At 49.1% G+C, this 27,826-nt stretch overlaps 1 protein-coding gene and 1 long non-coding RNA gene across 7 annotated transcripts in view; one reads left to right on the top strand and one right to left on the bottom strand.

Moving 5' to 3' along the window:
* Positions 1-9,704, bottom strand: part of LOC149520726 (uncharacterized) — a 29,413-nt gene extending 19,709 nt beyond the window's left edge. Inside the window, exon 1 of the long non-coding RNA XR_016348330.1 lies at positions 9,585-9,704. This is a non-coding gene — a long non-coding RNA (uncharacterized LOC149520726). The remainder of the gene's footprint in view (positions 1-9,584) is intronic.
* The window catches only part of SGSM1 (small G protein signaling modulator 1), a 98,811-nt gene continuing 72,217 nt past the window's right edge, over positions 1,233-27,826 (top strand). For all 6 annotated transcript variants that reach the window (XM_075898859.2, XM_075898863.2, XM_075898860.2 and 3 more), the window contains exons 1-2: positions 1,233-1,424; positions 1,515-1,558. In XM_075898859.2, coding sequence (XP_075754974.2) covers positions 1,406-1,424; positions 1,515-1,558 — 63 coding nt within the window. In that variant the 5' untranslated portion in view covers positions 1,233-1,405. The remainder of the gene's footprint in view (positions 1,425-1,514; positions 1,559-27,826) is intronic.

Here is a 27,826-nt window from a genome sequence, read left to right on the forward strand (position 1 = left end):
GACACTGTGACAAAGGTGTCAATGCATACAACACAAACAGTCAAATTGTGATGCACAGTGAGTGGTTCATGAGAGGTTTGTAGGCTGGACCAATGATGATGATATACACCCACTGGATCATTCTGGATAGCTGGGGTCAGCCCCAGGGTAGCTGGGTCCACATTTGTGCTAATTTTGCCCCTCTTACTAAAAAGCAAAGGCCAGCTGGTTCGGAGGCTAGCCTAGGAAACCTCCATATGGGGTACGTCTACACATCATAGTTATTTTGGAATAACAAAGTGTGCATCTACACACAAGCAGTTATTTCACCAAAATGTTGAAATAATGTCCAGCCGGAGGACTGCTTACTCCGACTCCTGTAACTCTCATTGCACGAGGAGTGAGGGAGGTCAGAGGAAGAGTGCTTTATTTCAAAATAAGTGCTGTGCAGATGTGCCCAAATTTGAAATAAACTATTTCAACTTAAGCTATGCAATAAGTGCAGCTCAAGATGTATAGCTTATTTTGAGTTTAGCCCTGCTGTGTAGACATACCCCATCTGATTCCCTGCCACAGACTCCCTTTGTGCAGAGTCACTTAGGCCCAGTTCTGTAAAGGTATTGAGTGCCTAATTCCCCTTGACATCAGTTGAAGTGCCTATCTGCCTTCAGAGACTGGGGCCTTAGCTTCTGGGCCTCACTTCTGTGCATAGCCTAGGGGATAATAGTATGGATCTGGCCCTGGTATTATTAAGCACAGGGAGGGCTAATAGTGTTACCAGCTGGCTGGTGTTTGACTGGCCTGGTTTGTTTATGGATTTGCCAGTTGCCAGAAAAAAATATTGTAATCTGCCCGGTATTTTTACATGGGTAGAAAGATTTGCAGTATTCTCCCAGTACAGTGCGGTAGTGAAGGAGGAAAGTTTTGTGGCCAGCTAAGGATGCTGCAGTGTCCCCAGAATCATTTGATGCTCTGGGTCTCATCTTTACACATTATGGCCCTGGAGGGGGGTTGCAGAGCTGCCTACTGGTTGGGAGGCTTCCTTGGGGAGGTTACTGGGGTGACCCCTGGGCGCCAGGTGGAAGCAGACTCAGGGCTCTGGGCTGCTCTGAGGGGGAGGGGGTGTCCCTGGTTTGGTGCCCCCCCCCCCCGCAGAGCCCGGCGCCTGGGCTCTGCAGCGCATGGGCAGTGCGCGCTGGGAGGGTGGGACCACGCAATGGGTGTTTTAGGGGCTGGGAGGGGGCAGACAGACGCGGCTGCAGGACGCGCCCCGCAGGCTGCGGAGAGCCCAGCCCGACTCCGCACCTCCCCGCCCGCCGGTCCCAGGCAGTGGGCGGCGTCGCTGGCCCAGCCCAGCCCGGCTGCTGCCCGGCTCCCTCCCGCGGGCTGCTGCAGAGGCGCAGACGCCCGGCGGAGGAGCAGCACGATGGCCGCGGCTCCGGCGGGTAGGACGGGGCGCCCTGTCGGGGGGATCCGGGCGGCGTGGCCGGGCGGCGCCGGGGCCACTAACGCGCCTCTCCCCCTTCTCCCCACAGAGGCGGAGACCCGGCAGAGGCTGCTGCGCACCGTCAAGAAGGAGGTGGGTGCGGGGGGGCGCCAGATATGCCGGGGGAGGGGAGTGGAGGATGCGCCAGAGGTCTGTGCACATCTGGATCAGCCAGTGCCTGGGTTTGGGGGAGGCACCGTATGTTTTTTTGGAGGCATTACATGTAGCTGCACATCTGGATTAGCCAGTGCCTGGATTTGAGGGAGGCACCGTTTGTTTTTTGGGGGGTATCACATGTAGCTGCACATCTGGATTAGCCAGTGCCTGGATTTGAGGGAGGCACCGTTTGTTTTTTGGGGGGTATCACATGTAGCTGCACATCTGGATTAGCCAGTGCCTGGATTTGGGGGAGGCACCTGACAGGTTTTGAGGAGTACCACAGTCAGCTGCATAGCTGAATTAATTGGTGCCTAAGGTTTGAGGGGTAAGCTCCTGACGGTTTTGGGGTTACCACAGGTGGCTGCATATCAGGAGCCTGAGGTATGGGTGAAGACTAAAGAATGCTCCAGATGTTGTTCCGGAGCATGAAGGGGTCAGTGCACCTGGTTGCCTATGGAATGGCTCTTATTGGTTGGGGGGATAGGGCTATATCTCTTCTCCTCCCATCATGTTCATTTTGTTTGTGATTGCTGCAAGGTTGTGAGTCCTGATGGCTCTGTTCTGAACAGCCCCGTCTCCTATTTGGCCCTCTCAGCCAATGGGGATCTAGTGATTTGCGGTGTTGCAGGGCTGGGGTTCATCTGAGATGCAGGGTTGTTTGATAAGCAAATCTTTCCTTTCCCCCTATCTCCAGATTGAAGTGCTGGGATCTCTGCTTGTATCTGTTGCAACCATTGCCAATAACTGTCCCTTGCTCCCAGCAGGCTAGGTCACCAGGGCCCTGAGCCAGCAAAGGTTGTGTAATCACTAGCAGCAGTTAGGAGTGATTTAGTTGGACAGTCAAAAATTCTCATCCGTTTGCACCTTCTAAAGGAGAGATTGGCTTGAATCCTGGGTGACTGCATGAGCAAGGTCCCCATCACCTTTCCGGGAGGTGAATTGCTGGCCACGTCCCTTCCCTGCATGGAAAGAATTCAGCAGAGTGAGGGGGAGAGCCGGTTTGCTTGCTTCCTGAGGGGCTTCAGCAGGGGAAGTCAGCATCAAGCTCACAGCCACTGGGTTGCTTATTGGCATGGCTGTCCCTGCTGGTACATGCACAGGTCTCGGGTTTTCTAACATGACTCTGTGAGTAAGTAGTTCGGAACGTGAACACCTCATTTTGGGTGCTGAAAAGAGGCACATGAAGCCTGACTGTTTATGTCATTTTGAAAAGTGACTGCTTGGTCACTGGCTCCTGTTCCCGAGGGGGTTTTATTGGCTGCATTGACACAAAAGAGCTTAGTATTGGCAGGGATAGACTTTCCCTGAAGGACTCTCGGGCTTGATTTTTATAGCTGTCTACAGGTAATGGAGGAGCAGCAGGGCCCAGTGATTAGTGGAAGCCTGGGCTCTTGGGTCCTCATTCTAGCAGGTCCTCTGATCTGCCATGTGACCTTGGCAGAGTCACCTCAGCTCTCTCTGTGTCTCAGGGATGCTATGAGGTTTGTTAACTGCTATTAGATCTTCAGAGTCAGGGGCCTGTATAGATATGAAGGGTTGTTTCCATTTATAAATCCTTTAGGGTATTGGCATTGCTTGTACCGTGTTAGTATCTAGGAGCCCAGTTGTGAATCAGGACCCCACTGTATTAGGCATGGTACAGACAGAATAAAGAGACAGGCCCTATCCCAAAGAGCTCCCAGTCTCAGTGCTGTAACCATTAAAGGATAACACACAGCTACATTCTCCTTGGGTTGATTGGGGAGAGAGCTGTGTTAGCAGCCGTCCTGGAGGTGTACTGCCTGGAGGTGCTTTGCTAATTTGCCCCTTGTCTCGTTTTGCCTCTCCCAAGTGAGAGCATCCCAAGGAAAGCATACACTTTGTCTATAGTGGAATTGCAGACATGAGTCGTTTGTGTGAGCAGAGCCTGGGAACTTAGCACCCAGGTTCAGCTGTCTTGATCCTTTATTTTTCCCTCTTTTCAGGGTTTTAGTCAGCTCCTTTGAGAAAACTCATGGGAGGGATGTGAAAGGTTAACCAGTAAGCATCACCCTTAATGGAACCCCTCCAGTCTTCCCTTTAATTGGTTAACTGGTTAAACATCACGTTTTTACATCCCTAATTGAAAGGCCCAATATTTACTCTGCTTAAAAAAGAAGGCAAAGCAGCATCTTTTGGGGTGATAGGATTCTGGGCTTAGCCCAAGTCCCAGGTCACCTTCACCCCTTGCCTCCTTGCCAGAAACAGTGCTTTAGTGATCATTTTAACAGTTGTTTTGGCTCCATCTAATCAGGGAAGTGCAGCCCGCGGGAGCCCCCTCGTTCTTTGGAACCTGCAAGTGGAATGTATATTGCACAGATTGTGCGTGGACCCTTTCTCTTCTATTTTGACAGTGTGGGACTTGCAAAGAGGAGCAGAATTATTGGTATTTATATTACCATATAAGTGTGGTATGTCACTGTGGGTCCATACTCATATCTCGCAGAATCAAATAAAGAAACCCAACCAAAAATCCAGCATAGCAGAGTATAGTAATGGATGTAACTATATTCAATGCAAGCTTGAATGCGGGGTCTATGTTGTCTTCAGTGTTTCTGGCTGATTGCTGGGTTGCTGAGCATTGCAGGTGGTGTGCATTTGCACGCTTGGCCCTTCTAACATTGGAGGTACAGAGTCCTTTGTCCGGTGTTGTGTAAATATATGGTTTTGCTGCTGGTTGCTGACAATGCTGATACCCCCCACCCCAGCAGAGCAGAACAGCACAGTGTTTGTCCCAGTGGCAGGAATGACTCTAATTTTTAATCATAGACTCCTAGGGCTGGCAGAGAGCTCAGGAGGTTATCAAGTACAGCCCCCTGCCCAAAGCAGGACCAATCCCAGCTATAACATCCTAGCCAGGGCTTTGTCAAGCTAGGACTTAAAAATCTCTAGGGATGGAGAGTCCACCCCCTCCCTAGGTAACCCATTCCAGTGCTTCCCCACCCTCCTAGGGAAATAGTTTTTCCTAATATCCAGCCTAGACCTCCCCCAGTACAACTTGTTCCTGTCTTCTGCCTGACTGCTTCCTTTGTGTAAGTCAGCAGCATGTCAAAATGTTTCAGAATCCTGACTGCAGCTCTTCTGTGTTGCTCACAAGAAGGGCATGCATGTGCACGTCAGTGCTATGTGAGTGCCCACAACATGGGACAGCTCGGGGGCTTAAGTTCAGGCCTGAATGGCTTTATGGTCTCCCTTTTAAGACATCCATACAGTCTGTTTAGTTTAAGAGCTTCTGCTGTCCCAGTCTTGTGCTGCCAACTTGTGCCTCGGACAGAGCACACTATGTCATGTATAACTGCAACACTCGTGCAGCTCCTCTCACTTTGAAATATTTCCCCAGGGTGGATAAGCATTCTGAGCCCCCTTTTTCAGAGATGAGGAAGTGATTATTCTGGGAGTGAGTGGCACTGCCAAGAACAGAATTGAGGTCTCTGGATTTCCTGCCTGTCTAGTCACTTTATCAACTAAACATCCTGCATTTTTAACAAAGTTTGAAAAATTGAAAAAATTATTTCCAGGAAAATGGACAAATGCAGTTGAGCAGCCAAACAACAAACCAACCAGTTTGTGCCCTTACCCACATGTACGCTTGTTGCGACAAGCATGATGGAAAGAAACTTCTTGTTGCCCTGACAATTGCTATTAAACTGGAAGAAGGGTATGACATTTAATGTCTGAAATAAAACTGATCTTTTGTTATAACAGTTCTTCTGTAACCCCTCCTGAACTGAGATTAATAGAAAGGGTGAACACAGAACGAGAAGGCAAACTCTCATGGCAGGCAGGTGATAGCAAAGAAGATGAGTAATATTTGATAACACAGGTTCGAACAATGGGCATGATCTTCAGGTCTGGAAATCTGTTCTGCATTGGTTCTGATCCTGCCCTCATCATGGTAGCATTGGGTGCCTTCCAGTTGTGTCTTGAACAAGGAGCAGAACATCTGCATGTGTAGTTCATTCTCTCCCCAGGGAGGGGCGTTGTTTTTTGTTTTTTTAAATGTGCACATAGCTCTGAGTGTGCTAGAGAAGACAGGTTGAAGAAATGTGCCCTGCACGTGGGGTAGATGACGGTAAGGTTTGTGATAGGGATGTAATAGTATATTGATTAACCATTTAACCGATAAGCAAAAGCTTATAGATTAATGCTATTGACTACACACATTTCCTTCTCTCTCCTCCCTTCCAGTACATTTTTTAGTGCTCAGTCCTGGCTTGCAATGGGTCTGGGACCTACCCCTGCTGCGTCTCTGCATTTGAAGTGTATTAGGAGCTGGGCAGGCCGGCAGCTTGGCTCAGTCCTGGCTCACACTGGGTCAGGGACCTACTCCCATTTCAGCTCTGCATTTCAAGTATATTAAGAGCTGGGCGGGTAGGCAGTTCAGCTCAGTTCTGGCTTGCACCGGGTCCGGGAGCTCAGACCGCCCCCAGACAGAGACCTCTGCCACCCTGCGCTGCTGCCTTTTTCTCAGCACAAGACAACAGGCAGCTGATCTGCGAGGGGAGCTGGTTTTTAAACTGGCTCCTCTTGCGGACTAGCTCCCATCTGGCACCACATGCTGCTGCCTCTGATACAGTGGCTGCCGGCCCTGCCCCCGGGGACTACAGAATAGTCGACTAACCAATAAAATGTCATGAGGTTACTCAACTATTCAGTTAACCAATATTTAACATCCCTAGTTTGTGATGGTCTTTAGTTTCTGGGGGAGTGTGTTCCACAGTCTGGGATTAGCACTTTATTCAGTGCCATTCTGTTGCACAGATAAGCAGCCATGTGATGCAACATTTCAGTGGGTCCAGGTAAAATCAGCCAAAGATGAAGTCTGTATCAAAGGAGACATGAACAGGAGGTGGGGGGGGGGGGGGGGGGAAGAGAAGAGGAAGGACACGGTGGCCAAGTGAAATAGCTCTAGTCATCCCATCTGGGGTGCATGAATGTCAGCCTATGGCACAGACTAATATTTGCTTTTTGTTTAATAGGCCTCAAGCTGAGTGCATTATTGTAATAGCCTTTTTCAGTGTCATCTGTGCAAGAGATATAGAAACCCTGCAGAATTTCCCAACATTCACCTATACTGGATTGCAAAACATTTGCTTTTTTCTTTTATTTTCAATGCTTTGCATGGGATTTTCTGGCAGGACCTGAGCATTGAGTGCAGCATCCAAATATATAGTTTCTCTTTACTTAGGTCACTGTGCTGTTGGCAAAGGCTTGAGGGAGGTGAAGGCATTTGATGGCTGGACCTACTGCCGTTGACGTCAATGGAGGCTTGTCTCTAAGATCCAGATTCAGCAAGATGCAGCCTGGCCTTGCTGAGCTCAGGAGCTGCATTTCTCTTCCCACTGTTTTTGTCCATTAGAAGTCAGAAAAGCATCTGAGAAAATAGGGGTCTCTGGACTATGCAGCTAATTATTTAGTGATGTTCCTGATCATTAAAACAGGTGGCTCCTAGGCATACAGGCAGTCCCCGGGTTACGTACAAGATAGGGACTGTAGGTTTGTTCTTAAGTTGAATCTGTATGTAAGTCGGAACTGGCGTCCAGATTCAGCCGCTGCTAAAACTGACCGCCAGTTCTGACTTACATACAGAATCAACTTAAGAACCCCAGGCGTCCCAAGTCAGCTGCTGCTGAAACTGATCAGCAGCTGATTCCAGGAAGCCCGGGGCAGAGCAACTCTGCCTGGGGCTTCCTGTAGTCAGCGCTGGTCAGTTTCAGCAGAAGCTGACTTGGGGACGCCTGGAGCAGAGCAGCTGGGGTGCTGCTGGGTTGCTGCTCGGTGCTACTGGACCAACCCAGCAGCACCCCATCTGCTCTGCCCCAGACGTCCTGATTCAGCCACTGCTGAAACTGACCAGCAGCGGCTGAATCAGGACCTGGGGCAGAGCAGCTGGGGTGCTGCCGGGTTGGTCCAGTAGTGCCCAGAGCGGCACTGCAGGACCAATCGGCAGCGCCCCAGCTGCTCTGCCCCAGGGTCCAAAACAAAAGCCTGGTCTGCTGGGGGGGGCACACTAGCTGCGCCCCCCCCCCCCAGCAGACCAGGGACACGGAGAGCAGAGCCGCAGCGGCAGCGGGGTGCCGCGCCTCTGAGGCTTTGCTCTGGCAAAGTCTCAGAGGCGCGGGACCCCACCGCGGCTGCCGCTTCAGTCCCGGTGCCTGTGGTCTGCTGGGGACGGTCCCCAGCAGACCACAGGCACCGGGACTGAAGCGGCAGCCGCGGCGGGTTCCCACGCTTCTGAGGCTTTGCTCTGGCAAAGCCTCAGAAGCGCGGGAACCCGCCGGGTGCCCCTGGTCTGCTGGAGACGGTCTCCAGCAGACCAGGGGCACCGGAGCAGCTTACGAACGGGGCTTTCTCGCCCCGGAGCTCGCAGGTAGCAATCCGTCACCTCGACCTCCGGGGCGAGAAAGCCCCGTTCGTAAGTGCGGATCCGACATAAGTCGGATCCGCGTAAGTCGGGGACTGCCTGTATTTGTTTGGTGCAGCATTGCCCTCTCTTCTGCTGCTCATTGGATCTGCTTCATATTTTTTAACCCGATTTTTCCTGTCTGAATTGAATGCTCTTTTTGGGGTCAAGCCAGAAGACTAGGGCTCACACTGGGTCAGGATAGCAGCACTGCAGGAATTTCCTCTCTTTGTTGCACCCCTAAGACTTCCTTGCTCATTTTTGCAGATATGGAGGCAAATACGAATTTTGTATATAGAACTCTGCAAATGTGCAGATACCTGCAGGTATCCACATCTGCGGAGGTCAATGTAGATATCGTGATTCATTTTTGCAAATACAGATGTGGATAAAAAATGTTTATCCATTCACAGCTGTCCTTAGTTCTTTACCTCCCCATACTTTGTGCTGTCATTTACACTAGTGCAAAAGGTAAAGATAGCAGATCAAAATGGCTGCATTTTACATTCACTGTGCTCTGTTAAAACGTGAAAGGCACATGAGAGGCAGGGGAGCTGGAACTGCGGCAGGTGCTGCTGCAGCACTCCTTGGCTTGGAGTGGTAATAACAACCAACTACATGGTTTCCAGTCCTCACACTATAAAAATTGGCCCAGAACCTTTGGAGTCAAGCCCACAGTGTGCTTAGAAGGAGCTAATTACATGAACAGCCGTCATGCATGAAATAAATGCCTGAAACAGGAAAATCAGCTCTCTAATTATTCTATTTATTCATCTGTTGAGACTGCTTTTTTCACTTGCCACTCAGCAAATAGACATTTTTAAATGTTTTATCAATAAACAGTTGGTTTCCCTGTACTGTACACTGTACTGCCTCGCCTTAGATTTTTTTCTTTAATTATTGATTGGTCACATCCTAGTGCATTAACAATGCTTTATAGTTTTTATCTATTAGATGAGCTCTTTTGCTTCTTTTATAGCTTGAACGAGTTCTGCTGAAGGTTTTATGTAATACCATTCTGGGCTAGATGGCCAAAAATCAATCACTCATCCTCCCACCTCCTACGTTTATTTCTTTGCTACACAAGCCTTGTTGTTGAGTTGGCAGCTAAGTTATGCAAAATTGTCAGCAATATCAATGTTTGCACAGCTTGTGTCTGCATTCTTGGGCTGTGTCCACCAGTCCTCCTGAAATACTGGCTTACTGGAACCAATGCAAACTCACTTATTTCTGGATTGTTAGCAAATTGTTCATTGTCTTTTAAAATTATCGGGCTTTCAAGCAGAATCAGTTTTTGAGAATTAACTATTGTCAAGACAGTAACAAACGGTGATTCAGCTGTAAGAACTGCTCAGATCTAACCAACATGAGACTGAAATGCTGTCAGTTTATAATGAAAGCTACTAATTATAAAGGAAGATTTGGATGTCTGCGCTGATCTCTGCTGAAAACAGTATTTCTAATCACTAGGGAGCCATTTTCTGACTGGCTGATGATGAAATCACTTGCTTACAGCCGCTTTCTCAGATTCCAGCAAACCTTATCTGGGGGAGCTTTCATATCATACCCAATTTTCTTGCTTCCTCCTTTTCCATGTTCCCTTTGATAGCACTTCCGGAAGATCTCTGCTTCAATTAAGACTTCCTCTTCCCCTCCCAGTCCAGCCTTGATTTGAGGCCGCCATGAAGTCATCCTCTTGTGCTAGTGGCATCAGTCGGTTGCCATGGAAATGCCTGCCTTGTCACAAACTCAGCATTATGGCTTCAAAGCAAGACAGGCTGGGAAGAGCGCACTTGCAAACAGCATCCATGTTTGGCAAATGTGGCACTGGTGAGACAACAAAATCAAAACAAACATCAGCGTAACATTCATGTTCTTTATTTCCTGGCTGCCAGTGGCATGGTGCAGGCTGTGCTGTGACTGGGCTGCAGCTGAGGGATCACGCCTTCGAAGGTCAAGAAATTACCAGAGTGAAGCATCTTTCACATGTTCACCAACACCACCAATATCCGTGTCTGCAAGTTTGCACGGAATGAGGAAAACAGGCACAGATCCTACTATACATGTGCATAGTGCACAAATTAAATGTTTGCAAGTAGAAACCACAGGACAAGTTCAAGACAGGGTGAGCAGAGGGCACAGAACCACTAGGTGATCAGGAGTTAGGAAATGCCAGAGTCTCACAGGTAGTCCAGACCTGGTGTAAATGAGCGGGTTTGTACCTGGTTTCCTCCAGATTTGAACTACCTGTGAGACTCTGGCATTTCCTGACTCCTGGTCACTTGGTGGTTCTGTGTTGGCTGCTCACCCCATCTTCACGTTGCATGAACATCAACCTTTGCATTTAGTTTGTATGTGTTTGTAAAAGAAAAATGAGAGGCAGCTATCAGTGAATTGCCCCATTGAACATTGTGATATATATAGACATAACATATTTCCCAAATGAAAACTAACTAGCAATATGGCCAGGTCATGTGGAATACTTGTTGGCTGGCATAAAGATCTGCAAATCTCTTGCATGGTCTATGTGGAAGGGTTGACACTAAGGCAACAGTAAGGTGGGCAGAGGAAGGAAAAAGGGCACAAAACAATCAAGCTCTGAAGAGTCAGGAAATTCCAGAGTCGTATAGACTGGCTCAGTCTGGAGTAATCCTGTACAAACCCATGGACAGCAATGGGGTTTATATGGCAGATGCTGGAGGTGTTATGCTGTAGTTAATAAGTGGCTATAAACTATTAAACAACATGTCCAGAAAACCCAAAGGTTGAGTCAAAGGTGGAAATGTGGTTAAACAGTTGGATGCTGTGAGTGCAGTGGAAGCGTGAGTCTCTGCCCATGGAGGCAGATGGAAGTCACCCTTCCCACTGGAAACTCCAGAGCCCTGGTAATGGCTGGGTTCGTTGGTGTAACTACATTGAAATCTGTAGGCAGGATTCTCTGCTGGAAAAGTGTCTTTAATGGAGTCGTGCCTAGCAATGAATCTGGGCCTACAGCATTAACAGTGGTCGGTGAGAAGAAAATTAGACCCTTTTTCTGGGTAAATGATGGGGCCTACGCTGATGTGATTCACTCCAGCCCCTGGGCAGGCCTCGAAGATCCATTACCTCTCTGGCGCTGGAGGCCAGCATATGCTTGGCTCACTGAGGCTACATTATGATGCTCCTCTGATTTGAAGCATTTCTTGGATCAGTTCACTTGGACAATTATTTTTAAAAGCAAAATTGTAAATAGCCCATCAGGAGAACATCTACAGCAGGGCTTGAGGCATGGGGTTATTTGATTAGATAAACAAAGCCTTTTCAAGGTATTTTAGGTTTTTCTGTGTTGCCAGTTCTTAGGATTTTACTATGAAGTCCTTACTCCATGAGTCATGTGATTGACATTCTCATGTAATTTCCTTTTTTTTTAATGGAAGTTTCCCAGCCTTTATGGTGGGGAAGAAAAGCCAGAAAACCTGAACCCTGAAGTCATATAAAAAGAATGAAACACTTTTAATAATAATAAAAAAATCCCTCATTATTTTCTGGGTCGTACTCAGAGTTTTTTGATTGCTTGGCAGTGCTGTTTTCTCTCTTTACATTTGGTCGCCAGTGCTTCTCTTTCAAAGAAATTTTAAGCTTTCTTGTCACTGGAGCAAGAGAGAAATTACTAACAGCAATGACTGTTCCCACTGATGTAGCTGCTCTGGCTAACACAGAATATTTATTCTGCTTCTATTAATATGTTCCTGGGCTGGCTGTTTGAGTTCTCCTGTATCAGTGAAGCATACTTTTCAATGTGTCATTGAGGATCCTGGAATTGCAGCAGCATATGGAAGGATTTATTTGTTTATTAAATATAATGTGGAAAGGATGGGCCAAAGTCCAGTGTCTCTGAGGTAAATCTGGAGTAACAGCTCTCACTTCAGTAGTTTTGCGTGAATGCAACTGAAAGTAGAATTTCAGTAGGATTTGCACCTATCCATGTTTGTTTATTTATTAAATGACAGATCTGCTTTTGCCTGTGTGTGAGCCTGGGAACTATCCACCCGGTGCACACTTCAGACCAGGCTAAGGCAGTAGCAGCCAACAACTTCTTAGCTCGGGAGAGGCAATATGTGTACACTATGCAAAAAGGACCAGAGTCTTGGCTTGGTTTCAGTGGGGCTATGCTGATTTTTTCCAGCTGAGAATCTGGTTTTGTGGACTACAGCTCTCACCTATACCAGTCCAAATCACCTTAATGAGTCATGCTTACCGGTTCTGGTTAACTGTCAACTAGGAGCTGCTTTTCACTACTAGGGATGTAAGCAACTAGTCGAGTAGTTGACTACCTGATAAACCTAGGCTAGCTGGGATTAGGGATGTTAAATTTAGATTAATCGGCTAATCGATAAGTGCGCCACTCCAGGGTTGTTGCTACACTTCAAAGGCAAAAGTGTTGCAGGGAGCACAGGGCCAGCGTTCAGAACTGGCTCACGCCGGTTCCCCTGCTATGGCTCTGCCTTTTAAATGTGGTAAGAGCCGGGCAGTCTTATTACATTTAAAAGGCAGAGGCACAGCTGTCTCGGAGCTGGTACAAGACGAGACTGCTCAGTCCCGGCTTACACCACCCTTGGGAGCTAACCCTACTATGTTTAAACTGCAGAACCGCAGTGGGGGAAGTGAGCACCCGCCTCCCCTTATCGACTAATCGAGTAGTCGATAGAAATTCCATCAGCTACTTGATTAGCTAATTAAAAGCTACTTAACATGCACTGCTCTTCTATCTGTGCTGCTCTCTTCCCCGTGCGCAAGATTGCAATTCCCTACATCACTGGCTGTGAGAGGGAGGATGCTCCAGCCGTGGAACTGCCGTGAACAAGAACTGCTCCAGTCATTTGGAGTCTGGGCACCCTGTAGACAGGGGCTACTCTGACTGGGCTGGAGCAGCCTCTGCTTAAGGCAGGGAGAGGGGAGTGGTGTTCTAGCCTGGCCCTGGCAGGTGAAGGATGGGAGACTGGAGTGGCCCCCTGCCCGTGCCCCAATTAGTCGGTTAACCGGTTAAACATAATTTTTAAATGGTTAACCAATTGAATGTGATTTTACATCTCTACTGTGGATTTACCCTAGCATGCCTGGGGGCAGCATTTTGCATGGTGATCAGTTCCTAGTCTCTAGAGTGTGCATGGTAGCAATAATTCCCTAGTGTCAGGTTGTCCAGTAAAGTGGTTTTTGCAGGTAACCCAAGGTGCGTCTACACTGCACCCTTAGCTTGAAATAAGCTGCGCAGTTTGAGCTACGCAAATTGTGTAGAGTATATCGAGTTAATTTTGAAATAGCTGATTTTGAAATAGAGCGCTATTCTGAAATGTTCCTTAATCCTCATGGAACGAGGTTTATAGGGAAATCGGAATAGCACGCCCGTTATTTCAAAAGCTATTTTGAAATAATGGGAGCACTGTCAAGATGTAGAAAATGCTATTTCAGGATACCGGAAGTATCCCGAAATAACACCGCTGTCTAGATGCACCCCTAGCAGGGCTGGCCTTACCATGAGGCGAATTGAGACAGCTACGTCAGGTGCCAGGCTGTGTGTGTGTGCGGGGGGTGAGGGGGGTACCACTAGGTTCTAGAGTGTAGAAAATTGCGTCTGCTGCTGGTGCATACGCATTCTCTCTGCTCTAGATGCACAGAGATGGTGGAGTGCCGTGCTGCAGGAAGGAGGGCACAAGAGACATAACAGGCAGGCAGGAGAAAAGGTGGCATGGGGGCATCATTTGAGCTTCCCGCCTCAGGTGCCAAAATGTTGTGGGCTGGCCCCAACCCCCAGTGACTACACTATGCCAAAGTTCTCTGGGAAGAGTTCATTAGTGACCTTGTGGACATGAACAGAGCCTGTGCAGTCTTGGGATAGGGATGGTTTGTGCGTTCGGGGGCTGGCAGTGGTCTAACCGAGCAGAGCACAATTCATTTGGTTATTTATTTAATGGTCAGCTAGTAAACTCTCAAGCTGATAAGCAGCAGACTTTGGCTGCAGCTTGCAGGGTGCTTTAGAGGCCTGCTTGGCACCTGCCCTTGGAATAATCAGACCGTTCATTGCTGGAAAGGCTATGAGCCAGTTGTTAAAAGCACCTACATCGTGATATTGTAAATGTGATAAAGACAGCAGATAAAACAGGGTGTTGTGGTTCTGTTTTCTAAAGGAACCAGATTAACAACTCTGTTGCCTTTATCCCTGCAATGTAAAAGCAAATCTGATGCTTGTGAAAGGTGTTGGATTGGCAGCCCCAAGGAGACTGAAGTCATGGTGGTGCGCTGTGACTGCTGCCTGTCACTTGTATCGGCAAATGGTTTCCTGGTACTCCCCTGCCAGTCTGTGTCATTTGTTGTGTCTTATCTTGGGTTGTCAACTTCTTGGGTAAGGGCTGTCTTTTGTTCACCATGGCATCTTTCAGGCCCGTAATACCAAGAATAATAAATATTCATTTCCCGGCACTGCACCACCAGTGGACCTCAATCCTGACCCGGAGGAACTCCAGGGTTATCTCTCCCTGGGTCTTTGCAAAAGCTCTCCACTAGACAGACATTTGTTGTGATGGGTTGTGTGATTCTTCAGGTCTCTACTAGGAATTGAACCAAGATTCTCAACGTTGGCCACCAATCAGCCTTCGAAGGGGTATGATTGACTTAGGCTGAATTCATACCCACTGTGCCCTGGAGGTGGAAGGTCTATGTCAGGGATGGTGTAGATGGAGCTTGGTCCTGCCTTGAGGGTGGGGGGCTGGACTCGATGACCTCTCGAGGTCCCTTCCAGTCCTATGATTCTATGATTCTATGTCCTGAGCCATCCAGCCCTGTTGAGGTTAAATGCTCACTGGTCCCTAGGTTGAGGCAAAATCTCTGCAGATGAATTCCTGGGAACTGCTTTGCACCAGGAGGGGAGGGGGCTAGATTGCAGTCCCCTACATCACTTAGCTTTGCTGCAGTGTTTGTGCACTAAACTGATCATTCCTTGGGACTTCTAACAGGTAAACCACTTGACACCTGGATTATTGCTGGGCTCTGTATCACCGCAGATGCTAGCGGTTACCACCTGTATCTTGTGGAAACGTGTGTCGCTTCAGAGCTGTAGGCAGTGACATCTGTTAAAGCAACAACATGAAAGACAGAAGAGATTTCAGCTCTCTGAATCTAGTCACCAGTCCAATAAAGGGACATTGTCGCAAGGGTGAAGGTGTTTTACCAGCATGGCTTCTGTCTTTGGGGTAATAAAAAGCCAGTCTTGCAGCTTTGTCACTGAAAAATACCAGCTAGATGGCCTGCTGACAAAACAGTGGCATTACTGCTGATTGAACTGTGCTGCTGGTGAATTCTGTTCAAATTCTTTGTAGAGTAGATGTACCCACAGTTGCCTTTGGCCTCTGTCTCCCTGAAGATTCCATAGGCCAGGTCTACACTGATGGAGAAAATTGATGTAAGATAAGCAACTATAGCTATGTGAACTGTGACGTCCCTTGCACAGATTTTCTAGGACGGCTCCATAGCAAGAGGTTGACGGGAGAAACTCTCCTGTTGATATCCCTTACTCCTTGTGACAACTAGGAGTACTGGCACCCGCTAAATCAAACCCAGGAGGATCAGTCGCTAGAGCGTCATCCTCCGGTAAATGGAGACGTGGCCATAGCTTCTTACAAAATCATAAACTTATGCCATCGCATGAACAAATGCTGCATTCCTTTTAACTGGCGCTTTGGCTGTTAAAGGAGTGAGGCCCCAATTCAGCAAAGCATTTAAACATGTGCTTAAAATTCAACATGTCCTTATGTCTCATTTTATGTCTCCCTTAAGGACTCTGTTGAATTGAGACTTGAATGAGGACTGCTGGGTTGGAGCCTCCATCCTTAAATTAGAGGCACCAAAGCTGGCAGTTAAAATGGCTCAAGGAAGAACTTGTTGAATATATGATCAACACCACAGGAAACAAAGATTGCAACCCCAGGTGTATGTGTGTGTGGGGAGGGAGGGAGCCCTGCTCAGGCAGGGCATGAATATTGCTGCTAACCTGAGCAGGAAGTTGTGTCAGCCTGCCATGCGTTGGAGATGGCACTGAAAGGCAGCTTTTCTGGGCACTTGTTTCATGACTAGGTGCAGGCATTTTGAAACAGGAGTCCCAGGCATGTTCAGACAATGGGCATGGAATAAAAGTTACAAATAACCCTTCCACAATGGCATAGTTGGAATAATTGTGAACAGGGATTCTAGATTCCAAACAGCCTTCCGGCTGCCTTCTGACATTTCCAGTGCCTGGCTTGTTTGCTACACCATGGGCTTATTTTGTCCTGTGTTGTTCCTACTGATTTTGTCCTAGTGGCATAGAATTTGGACTCCGGCTCAAGAGACCAGGAGCCAATCCCCTGCTCAGCCACTAATGTGCCAGATGACCTCAGGCAAATCACTTTCCCTGCCTTTGCTTCTCTTTCCGCCGCACTCTTGTCAAAGGCTCATCTTATTGGATTGTTCCTCGCTTTCCTACCATCTCCGAGGCCTCTGAGCTGTGCCATTACAATCAAAGCAAAGAGGCTTTGTGTTGGGGTTGGAAGTGAGATGGGGGCTGGGGCACAGAGATGCTGGAAGAACAGCTGGGAGGAGGCTGGTATAGCTTTGTGATAGAACCCCCCAGGGGTGTGCCTGGACTCCAGGTATCTCTCAGCTGTTGCAGTGCGGGCTGGGAATGGCATCTTGGGATCCAAACTACAGTGCTCATCACAGTTTCCTTCCATGAGATTATTTGGTTCTGCCAGACTTGGAGGGGTAAAACTGCCCCCCATCAGTGTGCTCCCACTGCAGATTCAAAACGGGGGCCAGTCTTTAAAAATCTAGTCTAGTGTGCTCACCCCTCCAGGGTGACAGATCACCAACCACAAGCATGGCAAAGATGCAGAGATGGCCTCTTTTTACAACAGCATTATAGCATTATTTATTACAGAGTCCCCAGGCAAGTCTGAGGCCAAGTTGTGCGAGGCACAGTGTGTGCCCCTGGGGGAAAACAGTGGCTGCTCCCAGGAGCTTCCGGGTGATGTATACAAGGAAGGCTAGAGGTGGCAAAAAGGGAGTGTTTATATGGCAGGTCTCACTGTAGCAGGTGCTGTTGCCCATCCACATGTATTTGCATTTGCACATATTTAAAAAAAAAAAAGCCTTGTCAAGACATCCTGCATGGTGTTCTCATTACACGAGGCTGAGGGAGAGGCAGCTGTGTGAAGTTTGCTCTCTGCCTTGGCCTCTTTCTGGGCTAGTGCCTGGAAGTAGTGTTGCTTCCCCTGAGATCTGGACCTTGGTGTTAGGCTGAGCTATTCATGGGAAGGGATTGCCTGCATGTTGTGTGACCATCTCTGTTCTAGGGCTGATGCTGATGTGTAAATAAAGTCGGTTACATTTAAAATGTGCTCCATCTGTTCATCACTGATTTTCCTTCACTGGGCAGCCAATCTGTAAGGCCACAGACATCTCCTGCAGCTCAGCATAGGGCAACAGCAGTATTACAGATGTGGGCACTGGGACATGAGTGACTTGTCCAAGGTCGTTCAGGGAGTCTAGTGAATGGAAAAATGGAACCCAGCTCTCTGAGCCCCAGATCAGAGCTGTATCTGCATCAGCATCCTTCCAAGATTTCTGCTGAGCAGATCTGCATGTGCCAGACCCGGCCGAAAGCTTATGATCTCTGCAGAGACTCTTGTAGCCAGACTTGTTCAAAATAATAACTCTGTCTTCCAGAAATGCCAGTCTGTGAGTGTGGACGTGGCTGAAGGGTATTCAGATCCACAACTCTTGGAGGACAGGATGGAGACAAATTCAGAGCTGTTACTGTATCAGGTTTAATGCAACTGTCAACATAAGAACATAAGAACTGCCGTACTGGGTCAGACCAAAGGTCAATCTATCCCAGTAGCCTGTCTGCTGACAGTGGCCAGCACCAGGTGCCCCAGAGAGAGTGGACCAAAGACAATGATCAAGCGATTTGTCTTCTGCCATCCCTCTCCAGTCTCTGACAAACAGAGGCCAAGGACACCATCTGAGGGGTGGAAGCTAGAGCTGTAGTTGAAGTGAACAGTGCATATTTTGGCTTGTGTCATACTTCTCCATCTAACCACGTTTAGTTTATTATAAACTGTTATGGATTGGAGGACTACTACCGTTTTCTAGACATCCCCGTATTCAGTAACTAAATTGCCTGCAAAGGGCTAAAGCCAGAAGAGTGGGTACCCTGACAGTGTTGGCAGGGAGCCAGGAGAGCCAATGGGAAGAAAGTAAGAGATTTGAAATGAAGCAGAGAGAGATGGACTGAACCAGGAATAAAGGCATGGATTTTTCAGCAATATCCACGCCGAAGGAAGGACTCAACCTTGGAATAGAGTGGTGGTCTCCAGCCTTTTTAAGCACAAGATCACTTTTTGAATTTAAGTGCATCTACCTCACACCCAAATACCTTGGCCCCGCCTCCTTTGTGCCCCTTCTCTGAGATCCTGCCCCTGCTGACTGTGTCCTCCTTCCCTCCCTCATCCTTCCTCCCTTTCATCAGGCAGAGGCAGAGAATTGGGGTGCAGGCTCTGGTCTTGGGCTAAAGGATCTGGAGTGTGAGAGGGGCTCCAAGCTGAGCCTGAGGCAGAGGCTTAGGGTGCAGGAAGGGGTTCAGGGTACAGGCTCTGTAAGGGAGTTTGGGTCCAGGGGGCCCAGGGTTAGAGCTGGGACTTCGGGTGAGGAGGGGGTTCATGATTAGTGCAGGAGTTTGGAGCTGGCTCCAGCTGGACACTACGGGTATGTCTACACTACAAAGTTAATTCGAACTAACAGCTGTTAGTTCGAATTAACTTTGATAGGCGCTACACAGGCAAACCGCTAGTTCGAACTTAATTTGAACTAGCGGAAGGCTTAGATCGAACTAGGTAAACCTCATTCCACGAGGACTAACGCCTAGTTCGAATTAAGTAGTTCGAATTAAGGGCTGTGTAGCCACTTAATTCGAACTAGTGGGAGGCTAGCCCTCCCCAGCTTGCCCTGGTGGCCACTCTGGGCACCACCAGGGAAACTCGTCTGCCCCCCTCCTGGCTCCTGAGCCCTTAAAGGGGCACGGTCTGGCTACAGTGCCCGTGCCAGGTGCAAGCCTGCCAGCACCCAGCCAGCAGACCCTGCACCTGGCACGGCACGAACCAGCCACCCGCTGCCACCCAGCCCTCCACCTCTTCCCGGGACCAGGCTGGTGGCTCCCGGGAGCCTGCCCAGGTCCGCAAGAGGCAGGCGCCCACCTGGCCTAGTGCGGAGATCGTGGATCTCATCCACAACCTCCGCACTAGGCACAGGAAAGTGGCCGTCTAGGGCAGGAGAGCTGCCAACCTGGTCACCCAGGAGCAGGTTTGCATGAAAATCAGGGTGGTCCAGTGAGACCCCCAACCCTGAGCCCTGAGCTTACAATGGCCGTCCTGGGTCAGACCAAAGGTCCATCTAGCCCAGTAGCCTGTCTGCCGACAGCGGCCAACATCAGCTACCCTGGAGGGGATGGACCGAAGACAATGATCAAGCCATTTGTCTCGTGCCATCCATCTCCAGCCTTCCACAAACAGAGGCCAGGGACACCATTCCTACCCCCTGGTTAATACCACTCCATGGACCCAACCTCCATGAATTTATCTAAATTCTCTTTAAACTCTGTTCTAGTTCTAGCCTTCACAGCCTCCTGCAGCAAGGAGTTCTACAGGTTGACTACTTGCTTTGTGAAGAAGAACTTTCTGTTATTAGTTTGAAGCCTGCTACCCATTCATTTCATCTGGTGTCCTCTAGTCCTTCTATTATGGGAACTAATGAAGAACTTTTCTTTATTCACCCTCTCCACACCACTCATGATTTTATAGACCTCTATCATATCCCCCCTCAGTCTCCTCTTTTCTAAGCTGAAAAGTCCCAGTCTCTTTAGCCTCTCTTCATATGGTATCTGTTCCCAACCCCTGATCATTTTAGTTGCCCTTTTCTGAACCTTTTCCAAAGCCAAAATCTCTTTTCTGGGGTGAGGAGATCACATCTGTACACAGTACCGAAGATATGGCGTACCATAGTTTCATACTTCCCCTCCTCCTCCTTCCCCTGGCTTCCCCCTTCCAGCTCCCTCCTCCCAGGTTTCCCCCTCCCCTCTCTCACCCTCTCTCTTCCCCTCTCCCACCTCCTTTTCCAAGTCTCCCCGAGTTTTGTTCAATAAAGAGAGTTTCTATTTTTGAACACACGTGTCCTTTATTTTGTACATCAGGAAGGGGGGCTAGGAAGGGGTAAGTGGAAGGAGGTGAGAGAGGAATGGGGTATGAGCCCCCGATGGGGAGGACTGGGTTGGCTCTGCGGGCTTCTGGGGGTGGAAGCTCTCCTGCAGCCCCCCGATTGATCTTCCCCCCGGATGGCAGCCTGCGGCAAGTGCAGCCGGGCTGATGGCCGAGTGCTGTGATGTGCCGAGTGTGGGCACTCAGGGCACTCCAAGTCAGAACTGCTTTGCTATCCCTCATCGAGTTAGACGAGCGAGCGGGGAACCCCTGAGAACTGTCTGTCCGGGGTGGGGGTCGGGTCCCTTTAAGCACAGCCCTCGGCTAGCCTGAGACAGCAGCTCCACGCTCTAAGTCTTAATCTGATGCCCTGCCGGCACTGCTTCCGGCCAGCCTTAACCTCGGTTCAGGGTCCACTCAATGTGGACATGCTAGTTCGAATTAGCAAAATGCTAATTCGAACTAGTTTTTAGGTCTAGATGCACTAGTTTGAATTAGCTTAGTTCAAATTAACTAATTCTAATTAAGTTAGTTCGAATTAGTGCTGTAGTGTAGACATACCCTACTTACCTCAGGTGGCTCCTGGGAGGTGGTGCGGTGGGGCTAAGGGCAGCTCATTCCCGCCCTGGCATCTCACCACTCTCCAAAGCAGCCAGCAAACTTCCTCCATCCCAAACCCTGTTGTGCCCCCCTCCGTTCTGTGAAGATAGCATACAAGGTGGAAGGGGGGCACCCGGACATAAGCGCCCCCCCCCCCCGCTCCCTTCCCTGTTTTTTACAGTAAGCGGGAGGCTCCTGGTGGGGGACAAGCTCTAAGACAAAGGGCAAAAGATGCACAGCAGTGTGTGGGGAGGGGCGGTTGAAGTGCCAGCATTTGACAGCCTCTTGGCCAGACCTGTCAGGATCATCTGTCACAGGCTCCAAGATCTACCAGTAGATCCTGAGCTACTGCTTGGTGACCATGGGTAGAGGATATGTAAGTGAACAGAGAATATTTAGTTAGACACAATGAGGTTATGTTCTTTGGTTTTTTTTTTTTAATTTGGTTAAACTCTTCTATGCTAACCCCCCCCCCCCCCCCGTACACTGTAACTAAACCTGAATCTAGGGAAGCAATTCTCTGTGCTTTAATCTGCTTTTTTCAGTTGCTCTATCACGTCTAGCAACCTAGCAACCATCTTTACCAAATGCATCTTCTTTGTTTTTTAATAAAATCATCATTTTAAGATTCGGATCTGATTCCAGTGTCCTAGAAGGCAGGGGACTCTGTGTGCCTGTGCCTGAGATGGAGGGTCAGCTATTGAAAGATTACCATTTGTTTTCAAGCTCTATCCTGAAGAAGTGTTTAAAAGCTTGGGGTTTAACCAAAGAAATTCCCAGGTGTGTCTTCCTTGCTTTTAAGTTTTTTTGGGTTTTTTTTGCATTTGGATAGTGGCAGCATACCACCCAAAGTCAGGGTATCTGTGACCTTGGGGACTTTTTTAAGCAGAAACCTTTAATGGCAGGGTCTTTTAAAGTCTCTTGAGGGTCCTGACCTTCTGCACTCTGAGTACCAGAGTGCGAAACAGCCTTGACATAAACTGTCCTACAGAGCCAAACCTCTGGGAGAGACATGTGCATGTAGTCAGTAAAACAGCCTTTTTATCCTTATTGCATAGGAAATTGTGAATGCAGATATAATTTAATATAGGAGGCACATTGTTTGCAGTAGTATGTGACAAGACAGGTGGAAAAACCTAGCCAAGGGAAAAGGCAATATTATGGGTAAATATTGACTTACTCATTACACTTGGAATTTATTCATTTTCCTGGTCCCTGTACTCCAGCTGTTGTCTGAACTGAAGAGCAATGGCAGATAGGATTGTGGGGCTCAGGAGCGACGTGCAGACAAATGAATGGGATAACTTGGTTTGGGTTTTATGGTTAGAGGCTAAAAACCTGGAGACATACGCCTGAATCCCTGTGTATAGGCTGGTTTTTCGAGATTGGGTGTTGTGGCTGAAACAGATCTGTGGCATAGGTTTAGCATACCCATACCCGGATTCTGTAAACATGCATGTTTAATTTGAAGCAGATTAGCAGATTCACTGAAGTCAATAGGATGTCTCGTGAATAAAATTAAGCCGGTGCTTATGTGTTTGCAGGCCCCAAGGCCAAGAGAGTAGAAATGGCTGTGGGCAAGCTATCTAGGTTTGCTGTAAGTTGCATCACAACCTCAGTGGAAGATCAGGAACACAAATCCTGTTTGTGTTCCTGATCTTCCACTGAGGTTGTGATGCAACTTACAGCAAACCTAGATAGCTTGCCCACAGCCATTTCTGCTCTCTTGGCCTACATGCAGATGTTTAATGTTAATTTCCACACACTTGAGCAAATAAGTGTACAGGATATAAAGGCATACAAATATATTGCAGAAACTGGTATGGAATGAGGGCCAGATACTAAGAGCGTTTTATTTTTACAGTGTTAATGGAATTCACTTGGTCATTTTTCCATAGGCCTCTTGAGATCTCAGTTGCTGGAAAAGTCATTTCTCCCTGTGCAAAGTGTATTATGGACAGATGCATTATGGACAGATGGGCATATTGTTTACTGATTGATCTCTCGGACTGCATTGGGAAAAGATTGGTCTCCTGAAGGATATTGATCAACTTATAAAAGTAATAAATAGGGACCATGGAATGATTAGGACCTACAGTTACATTGTTAATTGCTCTTTTAATGTATTGTTCTCATCAAAGGGCAGCAAACATCTCATTACCTTCAAGAGAGTGTTGCTTTAACTCAATAGTGGGCATTTTCATCTGCCAGAGGCTCTTGATCTTATATCTGTATATGGATTAGCATAAAAATGCTGAAATGCAAATTTTGTAGTGTTTTCTCCAATAAATATTGGCCAGTTGTGGGGTATCTGTCCTAGCCTGCCCCGGAATGCCATAGATGCTCTTATTCCAACTTTATGAGGCTCTGTGGATAAAGTGCAATTTCTGTTACAGCCTGCAGTTGTAGCACACTGCTCTGTGATCCTCTAAGACTCTGTAAGTGAGGCAGGTATGGGCTGGGTACTCGGACAGGAAACCTCTTATTTCAGCTGTGTACTATGGGGAAGAGGTGCTGGTAATTCATTAGGGAGCACTGTTTGCTCCAACTCAGTGCAAAGACCAGGCCACCTTGGGATGAAACTAGAGATGTGAAATCCTGATTAATCAAGTAACTGATTAAATATTGGGTTAATCTAACATGTTAACCAGTTAACCATCAATGCGGGATCCTGGAGAGGGGAGAACTACTCCAGCTCGTGAGGCTCTCACTCCCAGCCCCAGCTGGCTGCCAGGACAAGCTCCCAGCTGTGTGTGATGGGCTGCTGGCTGGTGGCCCTGCATGAGGGCCTGGTGGGGTTGGAGCAGCCCTCCACCAACAGCAGGCTGTGGTGGGGGGCTGCTCTTAGGGAACCGGTTAGCCTTATTGGGTGATGCTTATCAGGTAACAGTTAACCAGTTACCCATTCACATCCCTAAATGAAAGCTGAGCCATTGTGGTCATTAAGAGTCATGGTGTTCTCTGTTTGAAACAAGCCGGCCTGGACAGAGTCCTAGGTGAGTTCTGACTTCTTGTAGCAGCATCAACTGGCAAATGTTTTTTGGTTCCTGTCCTAAACTGTGGTGCATTATTGTTGTGCACTGGGTACCACTGGCACTAGGAGGGAAGGATGACGTCTATAGTTTGTAGAATTCTTTAGGTATCAGTAGGGGTTTGGGATGCTGGGTTGTGGCACTAGGCAGATACAAGATGGCTGCCATGCATGCATAGTGGTGGGATGGTGTTCTAAGAAAGTGGTTCCCGACCTTTTTGATACCATGGACCAGCAAACTTATTCATAAACTTTTGGCAGACTGGTAAATTTTGCATATTTGCTTATTCATTATTTGTATAATTAATATACAAATATTCAAATAAAATGTTACCGGTCTCCCAAAAGCCCCGGCCTCCAGAGTCCCTCAGTGCCAGCCCTAACTCCTAGAACTCCCCTCCCTTCCACTACCACCCCCCAATGGCAGTCACTGACCTCAAGAGTCCCCAAACCCCCCTAGTGCCAGCTCCCCGCCTCTTAGAGCTCCCCACCCACAGAGTCCCCCAGCACTAGCCCCACTCCCCTCACCTAGCCCTACACTGCCTCCCAGCCACCAGCTAAGTGATCCTGCCCAGGTCGTGGCTGCTCTAAGGCTGCCATGTTGGGCTCCGCGCGGCTCTCCTGCCATGCAGCAAAGTGCTCTTCCGCGGCCGGGTGACAGCCCAGGCCCCAACACACAGGATCGGCGGTGTCTGCCACACAAGCGACAGGGGGCGGGCACACGTTTCTGATGGCTCAAGAGTTCCCCTCCAGGCCATTAATAGTTGGGGCCTAGAGGTGCTGGATCACTCAGCCCATGCATGTCTCGGGCTTACAGCACCCACCCGACAGCCGGGTGGTACTAGTCCCCTGGCAGGCTCCCCCTGCACAACTCCGACCGGTGCTGCTGGCTGTGGCACCCCTGGACACTGGGAAGCGGCCAGACTCCCACAGAATCTCCCTGAGCCGGCAGGGGAGACTCTGTGGGAGAAGCTGGGACCTGCTGGAGGAGGAGCGGATATCGCAGACACCCAGCGCAGCTCCCCGGGGCCTCTCACCTGATCTTTCTCAGTATCAATAAAGGCTGGGACTCTCATGGCTGTGAAGGCTCTGCTCCTTTGGTCCTGAACATGCTGCCCGCAACAGAAAGGTCAAGGAGCAACTGACCGCCATGCAGGCCCACCAGCTGGGCTGTGTGGCTGCCAGTGGAGCTGGTACCGGGGCCATACCCCAGTAGGGACAGCCTCACCACAGCCCAGCTCCAGCCGTGGCACTCCAGGGCAGCCCGCTGTGCCACTCACTGTGAGAGGAGAATTTTTAGTGCATGCGCAGGTGCACATCTTATAGGGAATGGAGCTCTCCAGCAGGCAGGGATCATTAGCAGTTGGGGGTATGGCCTGGCAGAGTGCCGTGGTGCCGCAGGCGGGGTTTGCGGCCTGCCACTGGTCTGTGGACCGGTGGTTGGGAACGGTTTTTCTAAGACATGGTTCAACAGGTATTCCCAATGCAGTGAATTAGTGTGCAGGGAATGAGGTATATACCTGCCTAACAGCTAAAAATGTAAAATCCCGTTTAATTAGTTAACCAGTTAACATGTTTAACTGGTTAACCAATTAAATGGGGGTGTGCAGGGGCTGCTCCAGTTCCCACCGGTTAACCATAACCGGTAAGCATCACCCGCTAAATTCTGGATTGGCTGGTTATTTGCATTCAGATTACCTCAGGGGAGGGCAATAATTTTTGATGGGGGGCCACTCCAAGATTTTGGAAAGTGATCGAGGGTCACACTCTCCCGTGATATTAATGGAGGAGGTGCGGGGTCTGGGTTGGGTACAGAAGGGAGCTTGGGGTAAGGAACTGGTGTGCAGGAGGGAGTGTGAGATCTGGGACGGAGTTTGGGTGAAGGAAGCAGTTGTGACCTAGAGCAGGGGGTTGGGGTGCAGGGTCTGGGAGGGGGGCTTAGGAGTGGGGTAGGGGGTTTAGCATGTGTGGGGTAGGAGGGCAGGAGAGAGGGCAGAGAACTGGGGGAAGGGAGCGGCTGGGGTGCTAGAGGAATGCTCTGGCCAAGAGACTTACCTATGTGACTCCTGGCCAGCAGCCCAGCTTGTTCTTAGGCAGAGCCTGAGAGGAGGGAGGGAGGGGTGCTTCACGTGCTGCCTGTTCTTGAAACAGGGAGCTTCCATTGGTCAGAAACCGGCCAATGGGATTGTGCTGGGGGTGGGAGCAGCCATGAGGCACCACTCCCCCTGCTCACAGCGAGTGGAGCGCAAAGAGCCCTGGCAGCCGCTTTTCTGAGGGCGTGCAGGGGCGGGGCAAGCAGGGAGTCTGCCTGAGGCCCCCTACTGCATCTGCGGGCCTGATCCGGTGGCTTGGCAGGCCTGACCCAGCCCGTGAAGGGTGTTTTGCCCAAGCCTGGATTGGCTGCTTCGTAGCGTACTGTAAACGGGGCAGCTCTTGAAGCAGCGCAGAATCCAGTATCTGGCAGGCAGCCATGGCATTCCCCAGGCAGCTCGTAGCCTCTGGGCAGAAAAAAGGAGGCACCCTGCCTGTCCCTCAGCCCCCTGTGCATGGCTCTCTTCACATCTGAATTCATCCCTGTCCCATGCAGACCCCGGGGGCTCTTGCTGCCCGTTTGTGTGCGTGGTTGACATCAGATGGGCAGAGTCATGGAAGTATGGAAACATGTGGGTGCTGTACGTTAAAGAACCAGATCTCCCTGCATCTCAAACTTCTTCCTGTCCTTGGTGTTGTCTTGCAGCTTTGAGTCTCCGCTGTGCACCATAAAGCCTAATTTCACATACCAGGTCCTTGGCAGTTTAACGGTTTCCTCATCCTCTCAGACCAGCCGGGACCGAAGGTCGAGCAGCAGCAGCATTGTTAATATTGAGATGTGTGTTAGATGCTGTACATATGTCCAGGAAACACAGAAGATGGACAAAGGGTGGAAGAAAGGAACAATGGTCTCACTCTGACAGACGGAGAACTGAAGCCCCGAGGCACTGTCCTGCCCTGTCTTGTCACTTGCCTCGGAGCTGGGAACTGAATCCAAGTGTCTGGACCAGGGTCTTAACCACCAGCCCACCATTCCTGTGGTGATGGTGGGCGAGCCGATGCTGGCTCTTGTCTTGGCCTAGGAAGTAGCTGAGCAGAGCAGTAGTCCTCAGGCTGAAGGGTCCTATTGGAGCAGGAACTGGGAACCAGAGCCAGAGTCAGGAGTCCAGCCATGGGTCAGTGTCAGAGTCAGATGCTAGAGCCGCGGGAGAGAAGCAGGGAAGCTGGACAAGTCAGGGACTAGGAGCAGGGCAGGGAGGCAGGATCTAATGTAGTAGCTATCCAGGGATTCACCTCATTGCAATGACAACGTCCTGTGCCTCCTTCTGGTCTATATAGAGAGTCTGAGCCAAGTCGAGGGGCTGGACCTCTCCTTCAGTGAGCAGCTTCATGGGAGGTACCTCTGATGAGCTAGGGTCTACAAGCCCATGCTAGCTACCTTGTTGGATGCAACTGTCGAGGGCCTGTCTTCTCATTTGTGTTACATTTTCTGCTGAGAGCAATTGCGTTGGTGTCAGCCAATTTAAACCACCCGGGAGACAGCTGAAATCATTCTTCTCAGATTCAGCTTCCTCCTGGGTTCAAGAACAGCCTCTGTTAGTCACCAAGCACGTAGGAGACAGAGCTGCACTGAGAGCTGACCCATTTTGCTTCAAAAGGCCAGGGTGGATTTGGCTTTACAGATTTTATATCTGTATTCAGTAAAGAACTCCATCTGTCATGCTGACAATTATGCCCAGTTGACCCTGGGTAATTCTTCTGAAGGAGTTTAATTTTCCAAATGGTAATCATTAAGTGTCTAGAATATGTAGGCTCTGCTTGGTCAAATCTTAAATAAAAATAATAAAAAAGACCTTCTT

Source organism: Pelodiscus sinensis, chromosome Z (assembly GCF_052426305.1).
Source record: "Pelodiscus sinensis isolate ZL-2025 chromosome Z, ASM5242630v1, whole genome shotgun sequence".
Taxonomy (NCBI): Eukaryota; Metazoa; Chordata; order Testudines; family Trionychidae; genus Pelodiscus; species Pelodiscus sinensis.